This window comes from Carcharodon carcharias, chromosome 12, assembly GCF_017639515.1.
Source record: "Carcharodon carcharias isolate sCarCar2 chromosome 12, sCarCar2.pri, whole genome shotgun sequence".
In the NCBI taxonomy this organism is placed as follows: Eukaryota; Metazoa; Chordata; class Chondrichthyes; order Lamniformes; family Lamnidae; genus Carcharodon; species Carcharodon carcharias.
The window spans coordinates 130,751,099-130,769,738 of record NC_054478.1 but is presented as its reverse complement, the minus strand read 5'-3'; the positions used below and the strand labels follow the sequence as shown (position 1 = coordinate 130,769,738).

The window sequence follows — 18,640 nt, the reverse complement described above, 5'->3', positions numbered from 1 at the left end:
GTTTTGATGACTTCTGACATTTTAAGAAGGTTCAGGGCAACACAGGCATCTCTGCTCAGAAGAAAGAATGATTGGTTACAGATGACGCACCTGACTTCAAAGATGTGTTTGCCACCATAGCTTAGTGGTTCCAGAATCATGTCCATGTCAGATTCCTCTGGGCCCATAGGGTGGTGCATCTGTTGTTCGTAGCCAAAAGTCACTCAGTCATAGCTCCTTGTCCGAGAGGACCATTACACTGGCTCCCATGTCCAATTGGAAGTTGGTGAGGTGACCATTCACTGGGATTGAGTAAATCGCTGTACAAAACAAAAGACAAAAAGGTCGGGACCGCCATGCAGTGGGAACCCACCAAAACCCAAAAAGCATGGCAAGGCGCTGAAAAAAATGTTAATTGTGGCACCATCTTTAAAACCTGCACGGCATTTAAAGCCCTCAAAATATTTTAAACTACCATGGATAATAAATCAACTTTATCAGACCAATTTGAGCTGATCCAAGGCCCAGACCAAGCAAATTCCAAAAAGAAAATCCAGGATCCTTGACCTCACCCAAGAAGCATGGTTGGGTCTTTTCCGGGTGTGGTACCTCAGTGTCACTAATTGTCTTGGGATCCTCTACCTCTCAGGGCATTTTAGCTTTGCATAGCTTTCCGTAGTGCCACAGGCACTTTGTGCTAAAACTTTGTGCTGAGATTGTCAGCCATTGGTCTCGCCAATGGTCATTTGGCTCCACAGCGCTGACATGGTCACCCTCCCTCTTGTGGTCAATTTGGGTATTGCTTCACTTGGCCTGGTGTCTCTCTGCTGCTTTTCTGCTTAAGTTGGGGTTGCTCTGCACTGTGGCTTGTTCTCTCCATGTAAAATGTCCTGTCGACAGATTTTGGATTGCCGGACTATTTGGATGGCTTTTCTAGGGTCAGATCTTCCTTGGCCTGAAGCATGTCCGAAAGGGCACCATCAGCCACTCCGACAACAATTCTGTCCCTTATAAGTTCTGACTTCAGGTCACCGTAGCCACAATCTTCAGCCAATCTATACAGTTGTTTAATAAAAAAGAGTCAACTGGTTCTCCTGGCTGCTGGACACACTTGCTGAATTTCACTCTCTTTAAAATTTTGCTGCTTTTCAGGTTAAAATATCTAGTGAATGATTTTAAAACTTTTTCAAATTTAGCTGAGGATTCACTTATTCCTTGCCTCACTATAATAATTAGTGGACCTACAAAATAAAGTAGTGCATTCACTTGTTCATCTTCTGTCTTTTTGTCTAGGCTTGAAGCTGTCATGTCTCTCAGGAATCTCTTCTGCCAAAGTCCCCAATTTTGTGCTTGGTCTGGGCTTTGGATCAATCCAAATTGGTCTGGTAAAGTTGATTTATTATCCATGGTAGTTTAAATTTGTTTTTGAGAGTACAGCTTTAAATGCTATGCAGGTTTTAAAGATGGCGTCACAGTCAACACTTTTTCGGGTTTTGGTGGGCTCCCGATACTGGTCCCGACCTCTTCCTCTTTTGTTTTGTACAGCGATTTACTCAACCGACTATTCTGGGCCTTCCCTGCAATATCGGTGAACTTTCAAGTGTTTTAACATTGTTTATTGGCTTTGGCTGGGGTTTTTAAACTGCTTATTTTCTTCTTCCTTTGTGTCCAGCTCGCCCATTACATGGTGTGGCACTGACTCTGAACTCAGGCTGGCCACACCGCTTTCGGAAACAGGCCTCTCTGACTTTTAAAAGACTGAAAACTTGTTAAAAACTAGTTCTGGCCAAGAACGTGATGCTTCAGCTCACCTCTGCTAGATCCTTTGATTCTGAACTTTGCGGGTATTCAAACTGGATCTCCACGATCTTATGGAGTCCACAGCTGCACAGTGAAGTTTTTTTTACTCCTGCTTCCAATTTTGCAATAGAGCTTCTCTCAAGCGATCTCCCTCTGTGTCTGCACTTCAGGTGCTTTCAATCAGGTCTGAATGCTGCTGCTTTAATTTTCTAGTTTTTGAATTTCTGCTCCAGCTTCTCTGAGGTTCTGGGTTTTCCAAGAGCTGCCATCATGTTGTACGTTCAGTAGGTCTCTCATGAAGAGATTCTGAGTCTCTATGTTTAAACATTAAGTGATTATTGATAAAACATATAAACAGGGTATAGTCCAAGCTAGGAGCAACTCCATGCTTGCTTCTACACAGGTCTCTGTCCAGTCCACAACTCTCTCTAGTCTCAGGTAATGTGTCTCTTTACATCACACTGTTGACAGTACTGTACCCAGTACCACATTAACCCTTGTAATGCCATATACCCTATACCACAGTTATCAAACAAAATTTGATGCCAAGCCACATAAAGAGATATCAGAATAGGTAACTTAAAGCTTGGTCAAAAAGGCAGGTTCTAAGAAGCATCTTAAAGGAAAAGTAGAGATGTTCAGGGGAGAAATCCTAGGGCCTAGATGGCTGAAGGCACGGCAAGCAATGGTGGAGTAAAGGAAGTGGGGTCCATATAAGGACAGAATTAGAGGAGTTAAAATACCTTGGAGGGTGTGTTGGAGGTTGTTACAGAGATAGGGAGGGGTGAGGCCATGGAGGGATTTGAACACAAGCATAAGAAGTTTAAAATTGCAGCTGCAAACCTTCAGCCTAGGATTCCCTCCCTCTCTTCCTCTAGTTCCTCCTTTAAGCTAAGGCAGTTCAGCAGACTAAAGGCCTTCTGGCTGGCCATTTTAGGCAGCAGCCTGACAGCCTCTCAGGCCTTTCCTTGGAGGCTGAAAATTCTGTTACTAGGATCCGCTGGGGCCTAGGCTGAAGACTTGAGCCTGCAAGTACTGGTCTGGTCAGGTGAGGCAGGGCCACTTTGGGTGAACTCCTGCTAATCTGTGTCGAGGGAGAGAGGAAAAGGTTAGAAAGGCAAAAAACTGCAGCCAATGCCTTTCTGCTAAGATTCAATTTTTGCACTGCTGTTAGTTCCAATCTGTCCATTTTCTTCAGCTGCCCTTTTCCCTTTCTTACGTTATAGTTCCCAGCCTTGTATTTTGTTATTACACCATGTTGATGAGATACCTTATTTCTTTGATCAAACTCTTAATTTGTATTATCTTTTCATTTCTGCTATCTTCAGGAAGTGACCATTTTGTTCCATTGATTTACCTGTGCTCTATCAGCCTGCTTCCAAACTAATGATCGTCCCTTGTCTCTCATGATATAGTGACCTACCAAGTCAAAGACGATTGAATGAAAAGGGCTCCACTAGGATTGAGTACCTGCACTGTGTTAGTGCACTGTCCTTTCAATTTTGGAACATAAATTTTGATTCCAGCCCAGACTAATGAGATAATAGAAGTGTTGCCAATCATCTTAGATTGTCCTGGAGTCTCTAGGAGTTAAAGATGAAATTCCAGGACACTGCAATGAGCAATCCAGGGGAGAATTCATAGGGGTGTTAAACTAAATTATATTTCTTCTTGATTCTTTAAACACATTCATTTCTTGGTCAAACCATTAAAAAAGGCTGATATATTAGATGATTCTAGACTGGCAATCAGGTAATGAGCAGTCCTTTCACTTTCCACATTGCCGCAGTGAGGAGGGGTGTGTTGGATAACCATTAGTGAGAGTATGGAGGCCGGGTGGTAGGAAGTCAGGAGGTCACGTGATGATGCCCCAGGAATATGTCCAACTGGAGTTGGACCCGAAATGATAGTCTCCTCTCTACCATGGTTGGAAAGTTTCTAAGTGAATGAGTTGGCAAGTCCCATCCCAGTTTCAGTTCAAAAATCTAACACTGGTTCAGCACTAAATTGGGAATCTCATCTGGAAAAGCCCCCAAGTGCAGGCGATGGAAAACATATCTCTGGTGCAGATTGGTAGATGAGTCGTTTCCAGAGGTTTGAGGGGAGGGCGAGACCATTGGAGGGAGTTTTACTCTGTGTTTAAACCCTTTTCTGGGGTTCTGGGGTCCACAGTGGGTACAGCAAATGGTAGGGGGTGAAAAAATATTCAGAGATGGACAATAAATGCTGCTCTAGCCAGTGACGCCCACATCCCGTGAAAGAATTTAAAAAAAAATTCCACTGCAACAGAAGTGTTCCACTGTGAAAAGCTTACAGTGCAAGATTAAACAGCTGCAAAACATGCTACACAAAAAAAATTCAACCAGTTTGTCATGAAAAATCAGCCATCTGGTCAGCTACGATTATATAAAAGATGCTGTATGTTTTCAATCATTGTTCTTTTGGAGTTTGCTTTATTACCAATAGCTCTGTGAATGTTATGGTATAATCTAAACTAAGGAGCTAGAAATCATATTCAACAAAAGATTATTTTTCCTTCTTTCCATCTGACCTATTTTGCCTTTATCCATGAGCGATGAGAGTGCAGCTCTGTATACTCTCCCAGGATGCTTCATCATGACTTTCAGCTTCATGATTTATGTAGTGATGGAGCACCAGACAGGACCTAAATGATATCAGTGTATTTTGGGATTTGGAGCAACACTCTACTGGCCAACTAACTCTTTGACATGGTAAATGACCTGTTCATACTCAGCACAACTCCAGAAATCTACAGGGACAAATCACCATCAGTAAAGGCATTCTATCTTGATACTGTCTATTCATTATCAAGTTCAATGGAGCTCTGTGACTGAATCATCTCTACCCGCCCATTTAAAGGAAGAAAAACTTGCATTTATATAACATCTTTCGTGACCTTAGGGCATTCTAAAGAGCTTCCCAGCCAATAAAGTACTTTTGAAGTGCAGTTAATGTTGTAATGTGGGAAACTCAGCAGCCAGCTTGTGCACTGTAAGATCCCACCAACACCGACATGGTCCTCCAAAAGTGTTCCCTTAGTACTGCCCCGGAGTGTCAGCCTAGATTTTGTACTCGAGTCTCTGGATTCAGATTTGAACCTGGAATCTTCCAACTCAAGAGGCAAGAGTGTTACTCACTGACATCAAGATTATGTCTGAGGTCAGAGAATATAGTAAGGCTAAGCATGGTAAATGAGGAGGACTACATGCTGAACCACTGAAGATTACAAGTGAAATCTGAGGTTGGAGGTGTATGATACAGAAGACGAATGGTGAATTTTCCAATCGCAGACTTGCAGGGTGTGAGGTACCATTTGAAAAGTGTCTCTAAAAAACTGAACAAAAAAAAACAAAGTATATTTGACGTTTTCCTCCAAACAATGTTATTTCTTCCCAGAAGTGTTTCTCAAGAACTTGTATTTACCTAATACCTTTAATGAAGCAAAATGTCCAAGACACTTCGCAGGAGTGTTATTAAACAAAATTTGGCACCGAGTCACAAAAGTGACATGAGGGCAGTTGACCAAAAGCTTGGCCAATGAAGTAGGTTTTAAAAAGAATCTTAAAGGAGGAGAGAGAGAGCCAGAGAAGAGAAGACCTCAGGGCCTGGGCAGCTGAAGGCACGGCCACCAGTGATGGGGTGATGAAAATCCGGCCTGTGAGAGAGACCAGCATTAAAGAGGCACAGATATTTCGGAGGGCTGAGAAGGGGTTACAGAGATAGGGAGGGGTGAGGCCATGGAACATAGGAAATAGAGGCAGGAATAGGCCATTTGGCCTCTCGAGCCTTCTCCGCCATTCAACTAGGTCTGATCTTCTACCTCAATGCCAATTTCCCACACTATCCCCATGTCCTTTGATCTCTTTGATATCTAGAAATCTATTGATCTTTGTCTTGAACCTACTCAATGACTGAGCCTCCACAGCCTTCTGAGGTAGAGAATTCCAAAGATTCACACCCCTTATGTGAAGAAGTTCCTCTTCATCTCAGTCCTAAACGGCCTACTTCTAATTCTGGGACTGTGTCTCCTGGTTCTAGACCCTCAGCCAAGGGAAATATCCTTTCTGCATCTACCCTGTTAAGCCCTGTAAGAATTTTGTGCGCTTCACTGAGATTCAGCCCCCTACAGCCTATTGTGCCATACAAATGTATCACGGTTTAAATCATTAGATCACAAGAACTTCCTCAGTGTATGTGTTTCCAGCCCAATGAGGAAGGAGGTCTGTGCTGGATCTGGCTCTTGGGAATGAAGTAAAGCATGTTTCAGCCGGGGAGCATTTGGGAAAGAGTGATCATAATATCATCAGGTTTCAAATATTTATGGATAAGGTCAAGGAATGATATGGCATAAAAATACTTAACTGGAGAAGGGCAAATTTTATGAATTAAAAAAGGATTAGTCCAGGTGGTTTGGAATCAAATGTTGCAAAGCAAAACAGTAATTGAACAATTGGAGGCCTTCACAGAGGAGATGGTTCAAATACGGAATATTACCCTGTAGGTTCCCCTCCAGAATCAGCCAGAAACTTTGCTGGTGCCCCAAGTCCAAATCCCATCTGATGCTCCATGATCTTTTCTATAATAATCCAATTGTCCTTCCTATGTATTATTATAGAAAGACTAAATCTGGTTACAAGGTCTACAAAATGTAGAAGGAAAACATTTACATACCTTTATATCCTTTATAATTACATCAATAAAGTCACATGCCAATGGAAGGCTAAAAAAAGGACATGGTGGCATCCTCCCATACTTTATAAAGACTTCACAAATTGCACTAATCTCTTCTTTTAGTCTTTTATACTCTCAACCACACCTGCATCTTTTAGCAGGATTCTTAACCTTTGACGAATAGGATGAGCAAATTGCCTACGTAACTTTACAACAATTTATCCTTTTTCTCTCTGATTCTAATTACCTGATTAATACTTATCTAAACCAGAGTGTGGAGCACAGAGTAATCAGGGAGCAATGTACTTTGTAAACCGAATACTAAAGCCAGGAATTTGGTGCAAGAGGAACCTCTCTGATTACTGAACCTTTAATTTAGATTAATATTTAGAGTTTGGCTTAGAACTTTAAAACAGCAAAAGAAATTCCAAGCTAGTTAAGGCACCTAGTTAACAGAAACTGCCTGTCAGTGGCATTGGCAGCTAGCTGTCAATCAGCCAGAAGTGGTTGCCTGAATAAGCCTTACTTGCTCTAGCAAGATGCTCACTTAGCTGTTGTAACTTTGAGTGTGCATCATGACTTGAGTTAGTCCAAGTCGAGTGGAATGCCTGAAGTGGCGGCTGTGGCGAAGAGTGGTGCATTCCACAAGGTGTCGAAGCATTTGCTGACTAAAGTCACCAAGAAGTGGAGGAAATCTTGCAAGCAGAGCTATTCCACTTATGTGTACAGGGTGCTGACCCAGGCCCACACTTCCACCAGGATCTCATCCAAGGTCATGAGTGTTATGAATTCCTTCATTGTCGACATTTTCAAGCGCATCGCCTCCAAAGCCTCACACCCCATTCACTACAACGAGCGCCACACCATCTCGGCCAGGGAGAACCAGATCACCATCCACCTCATGCTGCCAGGGAACTGGCCAAACATGTCATCTCCAAAGGCACCAAAGTGGTCACCAAATACACAAACTTTGTTTAGGTCAAGCATTCTAAAGATTATAACATCTCCATGTAGTCCCCTTTAAGGGGCTTCCCATTTTATTTGTTAATTTGATTTTGCCAGAAGGCAATGACAAACCACTGCAGTACATAGCCAGACATAATCATGGACCAATTCAATGGAAATCCATGGTCGCCAATGCCTTCTTCTGGCATTGTCCCTGGAGGTGGTGAGTTTTTTTTTGCTTCTAAGCTAACTTGCTATTATCTGACTAAATTAATTACTAGTTAATGAATTAAATAAGGTTACACATAGATGGCAGGGAAGATTATGTGTCCTGGCTGCAACATGTGGGAGTTTGTGTTGAGCACTGCAACCCTGGAAAGCTTTATCTGAGGTAAGTTTTTATAGCCCAAGCAAGTTTGGCTCAGAGTTGTGGCACGAAACTTTACAGCCCTGGTGCAGCAGGTTCAGGGCCATAAAATGCAGTGGGCCATTCAAAAGCCCATTGACTTAGGCGTGACCATAAAATCTTGCCAGTGTAAAATTCTGCCTGTTGAGCTGGGTTCCAAGCTGCAGACATTATGGGGCATCATTGTGGGAGGGGAAGAGTTAACCTGGACATTTTGTTCCAGCAGGCAGTCACACCCTTTAGGTTAGGTAGAATCTTAGAGTTGGTCAGTAGTCAGGGACTGGAGGATGTAACTACAAGTCGGACAGGTATGGGGGTCCAGGATGTAGTGATGGAGGAGACTCGGTTCTTGACTTTAATCAAGGTACCTGCTACCTATGTGCTTGAGAACAAGGACTGCAGGGTGAATCAGCAAACTGATCATAGCCCAATGGTGCTGGATGTCTTTCAAGTGGAGGGAATGAAGAGGAATGTGGTAGTGTTAAGGGACAATATAGTAAGGGGGCTTCTGAAGGTTGTGTTGCCTGGTGCAGTGTCCAAGTTCAAGACATCTCCTCATGTTTGGAGATGAACCTAGAGTGGGAGGAGGACAATCCATTTATTGTAGTCCATGTAGGAACCAATAGCCTAGGGATAAATGAGAATGATATTCTGCAAGAGGGTTTGAAGAGTTAGGGTTCAAATTAACATGTAGAATCTCAGAGCTAGATTGTTGCTTGAGCCATGTGCCTATTGGCATAAGGTCAAGCAGATTAGAGAATTAAATGTATGGCTCGGAGAGTGGGGTAGGAGGCAGGTGTTTTGATGCCTGGGGCACTGCCACCAGTAATGGGGAAAGAGGGAGCTGTTCCATTGGGATGGGCTCCTCTTAAACCAGGCTCCGATCAGTATCATGGTGAATTATATAACTAGGACTATGATTTTGTTAGGGGAATACAATAATCCTCTGACTGAGTACACTGCAGATCAACTGACTTTCCAAAAATAATGATCAAGCTCCATGTCGAGTTGCACTTGTGCTTTTTTTGTAAAAGGTTTACCTAACAGCATAAATATCTCACTTGAGACTACATCAGTACTGGCTAACTCCAGCTATTCTACATGGAATTACAACTCTCTTTACTCACTCAATGTCTTGTCATCACCAAACCTAAAGCAAGTAGTATTTTTTATGTTCCTTAACCTTTGGCCAATCCTCATTACTTAGTAGATCAATAATTCGATATAACATTTTTACCAATCTATCACCTTATACTGAAGTACAAACACTATCTATACTGCATAGTTAAAGGAATCCATGGCAAACACATTTGACAAAGGTCTAAAATTTCTATAACGTGCACTTGAATTATCATTGTACTATTGCTGTTATTGAGCACTAAGTCATTTGAATTCATTTTAAGCAATCAGTATGACTGTGTGAAATGTGGTCACTGTTGTTGAGTAGAAAGCACAGCTGCCAATGTGCACACAACAAGCTCCCCTGAACAAGACTGTAATAACAATCAGTCTATCTGTTCCAGTGATGGTGAGGGACATTAGCCAGGACACCGTGGAGAACTCGCCTGTCATTTTTCAAAATAGTGCTTGTGGGATCTGTTACATCCACTTAGTCTATGCTGGTTCCACAAGAGCATCCTCCCACCTGTCCTCACCTAGCCCTATCAACATAACCTTCTTTTCCTTTCTCCCTCATGCACGTATCCAGAGTTCCCTAAAATGTATTTATCTGATTCACCTCAACTGCTCCATATGGCAGTGAGTTCCATATCCTTGGGTAAAGAAGCTTCTCCTGAATTCCATATTGAATTCAGTTGTGACAATGTTATGTTTATGGCCCTTAGGTTTGGACTCTCTCAAGTGGAAACACCTTTTCTGCTTCTACCCCATCAAATCCTTGCATTGTTTTAAAGACCCCTAATGGGCACTTCTCACCCTTCACTTCTGTGGAGAAAAGAAATAACTTTTGCTATTCCTTCTTTCCTGATATTTATAACTCTCAGTTCTGATATAATTGTTGTAAATATTTTTCTGCACTTTCTCCAGTGCCTCAATATATTTCTTTTGTAATAAGGAGACCACGGCAGTGGTCTAAAAAATTGATTGGGATAACAAAGAGAATGGAGGTGGTGGTTAAAATACCTCAGGGAATGAGTTTAAAAGTAGATCTCACACTTTGAAGTAAACATGCACTGGCCCTGGTGTGCTAATCTCTGGAGAATTCATCAATATCTTGAATTTAAAATGCTAATTTACTGAAAATTGCAGCCATTTGTTATTATGCTGCAACACAAGGAAGTTTGCAACCTGCTGTATGCATTGAAAAATGAGTCCCATTCAGTTGGAACATTTTAATTGCTTTTCAACAGTCTTTTGCTCAGCATTGCCATTTCATTCCAAACGCTTCCTGCCATATGGACCGTATTCAAACCATATGGTCCCAACAGAACCCGTTTGCTGTAATCTGCATCAAACCCAAATTTATTAACAAAAATATTGTTTTAAAATATTTAATAGCTTTAATTAGGGGGAGTAAGCAAACAGATGGAATGAGATTAATATAATTATTGCATAAGTATGGCACTACATATAAAGTAACTCACAGGTCCCCTGAAGATGGTGTGTCAAATAGGGTAGTCATGTATTCCTCGTTCAGCCTTGAATGTTTTAAGCGCTGTAAATCACTTTTGGGACTTGGAGACATGAGAAGGTTAACATAAGCAAATTGTGGTATACAAATGGCCCTGGGCTATTTGCCCTAAATAGGGAGCTTCAGAGGAGAGTGGGAGCAATTCCCTCTCAAGAGGCACTCCAGTCCACCGCTGCTGGTCAAGGTATTAATTTTTAAATGTTTCAGATTATTTTAATTTGTTTATCCACTTCTTGATAGGCTTCAAGTAAATCATGCAATAAAGACTCCTGCATATCGCATACACACAGGCAAATATTTATAGTGATGAATTGGAGATTAAATTCTTGCTGTCAGCCATGGCTCAGCATACCATCTCGCTTAATATTCCCAATGCAATACTGAGGTGCCATCTTTCCGATAGGGTGCTGAACTCCAAGGCCCTGTCTGCTCTCTCAGAAAGATCCTAGAGCACTAGTGCAAGAAAGAGCCAGTAGTTAGGAAGGCAAATGCAATGTTGGCATTTATTTTGAGAGGACTAGAATATAAAAGCAGGGATTTGCTGCTGAAGCTTTATAAGGCTCAGATGACATTTAGAATATTGTGAGCAATTTTGGGCCCCATATCTCAGGAAGGATGTGCTGGCCCTGGAGAGAGGTTCACGAGAATGATCCCAGGAATGAAAGGCTTAATATATGAGGAACGTTTGTGGACTGTGGGTCTATACTCGATGGAGTTTAGAAGGATGAGGGGGGATCTGATTGAAACTTGCAGAATACTGAAAGGCTTGGATAGACTGGACATGGGGAAGATGTTTCCATTAGTAGGAGAGACTACGACCTGAGGGCACAGCCTCAGAGTAAAGGGAAGACCTCTTTGAACAGAGGTGAGGAGAAACTTCTTTAGCCAGAGAGTGGTGAATCTATGGAATTCATTGCCACAGAAGGCTGTGGAGGCCAGGTCATTGAGTGTATTTAAGACCGAGATAGATAGGTTCTTGATTGGTAAGGGGATCAAAAGTTACGGGGAGAAGGCGGGAGAATGAGGTTGAGAAACTTATCAGCCATGATTGAATGGCAGAGCAGACTCGATGGGCCGAATGGCCTAATTTCTGCTCCTTTGTCTTATGATCTTATAAGAGGAAGGGAATTTTCCCAGGGGTCCTGACCAATAGCTAGCCTTCAACCAGCATCTGAAACAGCTTACCTGGTCATTGTGTTACCTTGCTGTTTGGGAAAACCTGGCTTTGTGTAAATTGGCTGCTACATTTCCTATATTACAACATTGACACCATTTCAAAGAGTACTTCACTGGATGTAAAGTGGGATGCCCTGAGATTGTGATAAGTGCTATGTAAGTGCAAGTTCGTTCTACCTTGTTTGGCTGTGTGTCACTATTGATACTGTCCCTAATTGGGCTGGGCACTTTCTCCCTTATCTGCAGGTGCTTATCATATTCTCAGGTTAGCAATTGCATGAAGAAAAGTTGGAGCTCAAGAAAATGAGGTCCTGACATTCCAGACGTTCAGCAGCCTTCCCTTTTGAATATAACTGATCAATCTATTATTTAGAGTTACGGTTTTACTTGTATCGAAGCCAGGGTAGTTCACTGCTTTGGTGAACCTGCTGCTGTGTTCTGTACCTCAGTTGCCATGACTCATGATTGCTGTTGGAGCACTTAGTTCTCCGTTTGATTGTGGTGGATTCCCAGGTACACCACAAAGCATTGCACCATGCTTGAGTCAAAGCAACACTTCCCATCCTTTGCAAAGGCTTAAGTCAAGGGGTGGGAACCAGTGAAAGATGAAAGGAAATCTGCCTGATGGTCAAAGATTGGACAGCTTTTTCAAAAAGCCAGGCGAGGTACAATGTGCTCTGCACAATGGCTTCAGTGCTATATAATTTTCTGACTCTATGGTAACCTGGGTTGTAGGAATAACAAGAAAAATAAATCAGTATAAGATTTGAAATTGCTTAATAGTTGGAATCAAATAATGGAAAGAAGAGTCAGTTATAAGGGTTGAGTTACAAATGATCCAATGGCAGAGCATTAGATAGAAAGCAAATTGGAGGTCCTCAGGTTAAAATGGCTTTGATCTGACTCACAATGTGAGGGGGAGGTGTGGACCGGCACTATTAAGATCACAAAGAAAAAGAGTTGGTTGCAACTCCAGTCCTGCTTCAGGAAAATTTATTTCTGACCACCTGCGCTTGCCCTTCTTTCCAATGAGCCTTTCTGTCTCAGGGCTTAACCCTTCCACTGTTACTCTCCCCTTTTCAGAGGCACACCAGGCAGGAAAGCTCAACACGACGTCACTGCCACAAACTCTTAAGGATATAATTATCTCGAACCCCGTCAACACCCATGTAGCCAAGATGGAGTCTGGGCTGGGGGCCCTGGAGGCCCACACTTCAGCCTTTGTCAATATGGCAGGCAGCACACTTCTGGCATGCAATGTGCACCCGCATCCCACCACCATAACGACGCATTGTCTTATTGTTTAAGGTCGTTATGCCTTCCCATGGGACTTGCTATTGTCCTTGACTTCCTTGTACTCCTGTGAATGGCAGAAGACTCCAAGATGGCTGACTGATGGTTTTCAACAGCAAAAGCCTTGGAGAATTAAGGGTGTTGCTCCTTGTCTTTGGTTTCCCTGTCAAAAATAGGGCAAGAGCATTAAGACAATCTGCACAGCATCATATGGAATGCAACCCAAGTTTAAACAACAACACCACCAGCTTATATAGCACCTTTAATGTGGTAAAATGTCCTGAGGCACTTATCAGACAAGAATTGACAACGAAGCAAAGGACAGGTGGCAAAATGCTTGGTCAAAGAGATGTGTTTTAAGCAGCACTCTTGCCTTTGAGTCAGAAAGTTCCAGATTCAGGTCCCCAGTCCAGAACTTGAAGACAAAAACCGAGGCTGACAATTCAGTGCAAGTGTTGAGGGACATGATAGTGCACTGGTAATATCAGTGGATTGGTAATCTAGCAGGCCCAGGCTAATGCTGTGGGCACATGGATTCAAGTCCCACCATGGTAGATGGGAGAAATTAATTTCAATGAATTAACTTAATTAGTAAAGATCTGGAATTGAAAGCTAATCTCAGTAATGGTGTGATGAAATTATCAGTGATTGTTGTAAAAACCCATCTGATTCCCCAATGTCCCTTTAGGGAAGGAGATCTGCAGACATACAGATAACTTTTCAGAAGAGATTCAAATTTGCAGTTGATCGTTGAAAGAATGACACAACAAGATTTCATATTTTAAAACTTTTGCTGTGACAAATGACTAAAAACATTATTGACTAAACACCTTTCTTTTTGTAGGCAACTTATACTTTAAACTACAGAGAGGAACATTTCCCTTGTATGCTTATCACCCATCCCACTGTCCACGGAATTACAGCCCTTATAGCAAACAGTTCACAGTTGCTCCCCTCTCCCAGTGGGTTCTCGTTTCTCCCTTTGCTGAGTAGTAACTTTGAGTGACAATCTCCAGGCACTTTCCTCAGTTTTTTGGAGAGTTTCCTAAATCTGCCATCCTCGTTATAGCCTGTTCTGATGATTCTTATTCCCCACCCACCCCGGCCATGCCAGAACAAATCTCCCAGAATCCTTAGGTGGCTGCAGCATGTGTCTCTTCAACTAGAGACAGCTGCAACTGGCTGTGGTAGCCCTCAAAGTCAAGCAGCCTCTTCTCTCTGCTGGCCACAGAGAACTGCTGCCTGTCAGTGATATTCATTGATTTGTAGGGAAGCCTGGACCCTGATCTCAAAAATGGCTTTATCTGTCCTCTTCCTCATGGCAATGTAAAACACATTAACCTTGCATCCATGTAGAACTGCTGATTAGCTATTCTTGACCCCCCAACTCCCTTTTATCTTAAAAGTAAGTGGACAGTTTGCAGCACAACTGTTTACACCCCAGATCCTTCAACACCTCTCTGGGACTCTGGCTCACATCTCTTAGACAACCATGCTGTGAGTGATGTGTCTTGTTTCACAGGCCACTGCCATGCACTAATTATCTCCCCTTGCTTTTGCAGGCACATCTGGGAAACAGCCGAGGGGTCCACCGTCCAGGCCCTTGGCTCAAGCCCTAAGACACCTTAGAAGAGGAATCTGCTGAAACCCCAATTGAAGACCCGTCACAGCGCTCACCCACACCTTCCACCAGCGCAAAGATACACACCTCAGTGGGACCTAGTTCTAGAGTAGCCTTGGGGTCACAATCTGGTGAGCACATCGCACTATCTGATCCACAGCAGGTGGCAGCAGGGAATTCCCAGGTCCCTGGCACTTTAAGGACCACTGGAGGCCAGAAATATGCTGAGTCCTAGTCAGTTGATGAGCCTCTGGACTTGGTCATACCTCAGTTACTGGAGCTGCAAAGACAATCTCGGGAATATCGGGAAGGGATGTCCGCTGCACTCCTCAGACTGCAAGGCATGTTGGAGGAGTCCATCCACCTTCAGGCTGAGGTAATAGCGCTGGCATGCCAACGCACCAAGATGATCACTGGTGGGATGTTGGCTGCTATGGAGACCTTGGTCCAGGACATCAGTCCTGCACTGCTGTGCGGGATGAACTCAATCGCTGATGCCATAGTTGACCTCCAACAGTGTCAATAGAACCGGGCTGCGGGGCAGCTTGATCTCACTCTAGCTTCCCCTTCTCCTCAAGGAGTCAGCCTGGGGCCCCTGGGCACCCATAGGATGGAGGATCAGCAGGTGCACACCCTGGGGCCATCCACCCAGGTGAGTCTGGGATTGCCCAGCGCATCCAAATCCCCACTTCCTGTGACCCCAACAGCTCCAGCTCCAAAGGCCAAGGAGGGTGCCACTGCCACACAGCTGGACACCCAAAGCAGGCCGGGAGCCTCCAGGTCTCAGCCTTCCAGAGGACTCCAGTCAAGGTCATCACACACAGGGTGTAGCAGTCAGCAGACTCCACTCCGCTGTGGATGTCAAGGGAGCACTGAAACGTAGCAGCAGGGTTAGGAAGGATTAAGAAGATGTAACTCTTTCGAGTACAAGCACATTTCCATCTGTTTCAGATGAAGTTACATTGTTTCATAGTTTGTCATTGTGAGATTTGAACTCTTGATCTTGGGGTTACAAACCCAGTACCATAACCACTTGGCTATTTAGGCCAAGCGTTAAGAAGATGTAATTGCACAGTCTGGGCACAGGTGTGAATCACTTGTACATAATGTTCACAATTGTAAATAAACTCCCAAGAATGTCTTCCTGCCTATGGCTCCTTGTTCTGATGAGCAGTTTTTGTGTCACTCAGATGTGAAACCTTTCTGCACAAGATAAAGGCAGGTGTCTCAGTCCAGGGCCTCTTCCCTGTGCAGTGTGTGACCTTCAGACCAAAGTGATTGTCCAGCCTCACACTCCCTGAACACATCAGTGATGACTGCATCTCGATGGTGCTGGTCATTGCTGCCAGAATATCTTGGGCAGGCATCACAGAGTTCCATCATTCTCTCTGTGTGCTCTCAGCAACTTTAAGGGGGGCTGGCCCCCATCTCTTCAGCATCTGTGACTGGAGATGCTGTGCCCCTGCAGGGGACAGGTGCTGAAGGCTGACCAAAGACCAGGTGTATTTAATGTTTCATGGCTGCATCTCCATGATATAATCCTGATCACAGAGCGCAAGTGAGCTGCCATTAGCCAGACAGGAGTCAGACATTTACCAAGGCCATGTGAAGATCTAATAGTGTCCTTGCTGCATGTCATCATCATCCCCCTGGAATCGAGCTACTATTAGGGCCTCCACTGTGTCTCCATGACAGGAGCCTTAACTCAGTGGGTATGTGTAGTGCCATCAGCCAGACTGGAGTCAAACGTTCACAAATGCAATGTGAGGATCTATGGGGGTCTCCTCATTGCATGTCGCCATCATCCTTCATGAATTTAGCAGCTATAATCCTGAGCACACCTGCCTTGTCTGGCCAGTGTGATGACCTCATCACTGGCATCATCACCTTTGAGGACCTCCCCACTCTTATCCCTGTCGATGTCCTTCTCATCGGAGGAGACATACAGCTCCTCCATCTCCTCCTCAGCCAGCTCCTCTCCCTGTTACAGCGCCAGTTTGTAAAGGGCACAGCAGGTCACGAGGCTTTGTGACACCCTCTGCGGCCTGTATTTCAGGGCTCCACCAGACCGGTCCAGGCACCGGAACCTCATCTTCAGCATCCTGATGGTCTGCTCTACCAAGTTGCGAGCTGCAGCATGAGCCTCGTTATACCATCGCTCTGCTGCAGTCTGAGGCTGTTGCATGGGTGTCATCAGCCACGGCCTCTGTGGGTAGCCCTTGTCCCCGAGGAGCCATCCGTGCAGCTTCTGTGGGCCTTGGAAGACGTTAGGGATCTGAGACCTGCTGAGAATGTAGAAGTCGTGGACTTTCCCTGGGAACCACGCACAGATCTTCAGGATGTGTTTGCACATCAGCTGAACATTCAGCGAATGGAAGCTCTTGTGGTTGACATAGTTGACTGCTTGTTGCCATGGAGATCTGAGCACCATGTGAGTGCAGTCGATGCCACCCTGCACCTGTGGGAAACCTGAGATCTGGGCAAATCCCAGCACTCTTGCTTCTGGGCTTTGCTGTTCCCAGGAGAAATGCACAAAATTGTGTGCCCTTGCGAGGTGCCATCCGTGACCTCATGGATGCGTTTGTGGCTGGCGGCTTGTGATATTCCACAGAGGTCACCTGTGGGAGTCCTGAAAGGAGCCACTGGTGTAAAAATTGAGTGCCGCGGCCACTTTCACAGCCATTGGCAGTGGATGCCCCCATGTCCTGGTGGTGCCAAACCCTGCAGTAGCTGCAGATATGACCGACCAGTTCCCTAGACATGCGCAGTCTTCGATGACACTGGTTCTCAGTCATCTGCAGGAATGAAAGGTGGTGTCTATGGACCTCAGGTCTCACTAGCTGTCGACCAGCGACGGCTCGCTGTGGCTCTTCATCAGTGTGTGCGGGAGCCCTGTAGGCCATGAGGCTACAGCTAGTTCACCAGGCTCCATGCTCCTGATGTACTCCTCCTGCAGGATGAAAGAGAGAGATGCATGGGTTAGCTTGGGCGTTCTAAGAACCTGTCTTGGTTAAGTGTGAAGGCCCCGTAATGCATCCTGGAGATTGATGGATGGGATCACTAATGTGTCCAGGGAGTGTGAGGCCAGACCATCACTTTGGTTTGAAGGCTGCACAAAGCACAGGGAAGAGGCCCTGGACTGAGACATCTGCCTTTATCTTGTGCAGAAAAGTTTCACATCTAAGTGACATGAACACTGCTCATCAGAACAAGTAGCCATAGGCAGACATTGTTGACCACTTGGATGGCCAGAGTTTAGTGCGCTGCATGGCTGCCTGAAACCCCACCCACCTCCGCCCACTCCACCTGACTGATTGGCAGCAGCTTTGCTCACTGGACTGCATGCTGTGCTCTCTGCTCAGGCACAGGCATTCTGCTAAACCTCACTGCAAGGCTGCACTGTTAGCTTGAACCATGGGGAAACTGGGTCAAACCTGAATGATGACATTACAAGGGGCTGTGAGAGCCTCCACCAGTAACTGCTCCATGGCCAGCTTTAGTAAGGAGATTGTACAACACGTGCTGGTATCCAACTGTTCTGCCGTCCACTAAAACACTCATTAGTTTGCAGTCTGTGTCCGAGGGATGAAAAGTTCTGGAGCATTTGGTGGCATTTTCATGCCTCAGCATTGCTCAAGTGGGCAGATAAGCTAGAGGCCCAACTCCAAGCATGTCAATGTGGCTGTGCCTGAGCTGTCTCAGCTGTGGAGGGTCGGTCACCTTGTAAAAGTTTTCTCTAATGCATGGCTGCTTCCCTCCCCTTTCTGCCCCCGCATGTGCTTGTTCAGTGCCATCAGCCACAGGGCAGCCCTTGCCCACGCCCCCCACCCGACAACTCGCCTCAACTGCTGAGGAGCACTTGCTACCCACCCCCACCCCCACCCCCCGCGCTAACTTGCCTCAACCACAGGGCAGTCCTTGCCCTGGCAACAAACTGTCAGCCAGCTGGGAGAAAGTGACTTGCCTGTGCCCTCACCTGAATGTGCGGTGCAATTTCTCACTACTCATTCTGTCAAATTGTAAGGCTGGATATTCCGCCCCCGCCAAGGGTGGGAATCGTGGCAGGTGGAGACGCTAA

General features: G+C 44.8%; 1 protein-coding gene across 1 annotated transcript; it reads left to right on the top strand.

Annotated features, from left to right (window-relative positions):
* The first annotated feature begins 7,075 nt into the window (after positions 1 to 7,075).
* On the top strand, positions 7,076 to 7,495 carry LOC121284729 (histone H2B-like). Its single transcript, XM_041200281.1, has one exon. It carries the CDS (start codon positions 7,076 to 7,078, stop codon positions 7,493 to 7,495), a length of 420 nt encoding a protein of 139 aa, XP_041056215.1.
* The last annotated feature ends 11,145 nt before the right edge of the window (positions 7,496 to 18,640 follow it).

Excerpts from the sequence above, each read along its gene's own strand:
- LOC121284729 (XM_041200281.1), top strand. The coding sequence starts at position 7,076 with ATGCCTGAAGTGGCGGCTGTGGCGAAGAGTGGTGCATTCCACAAGGTG.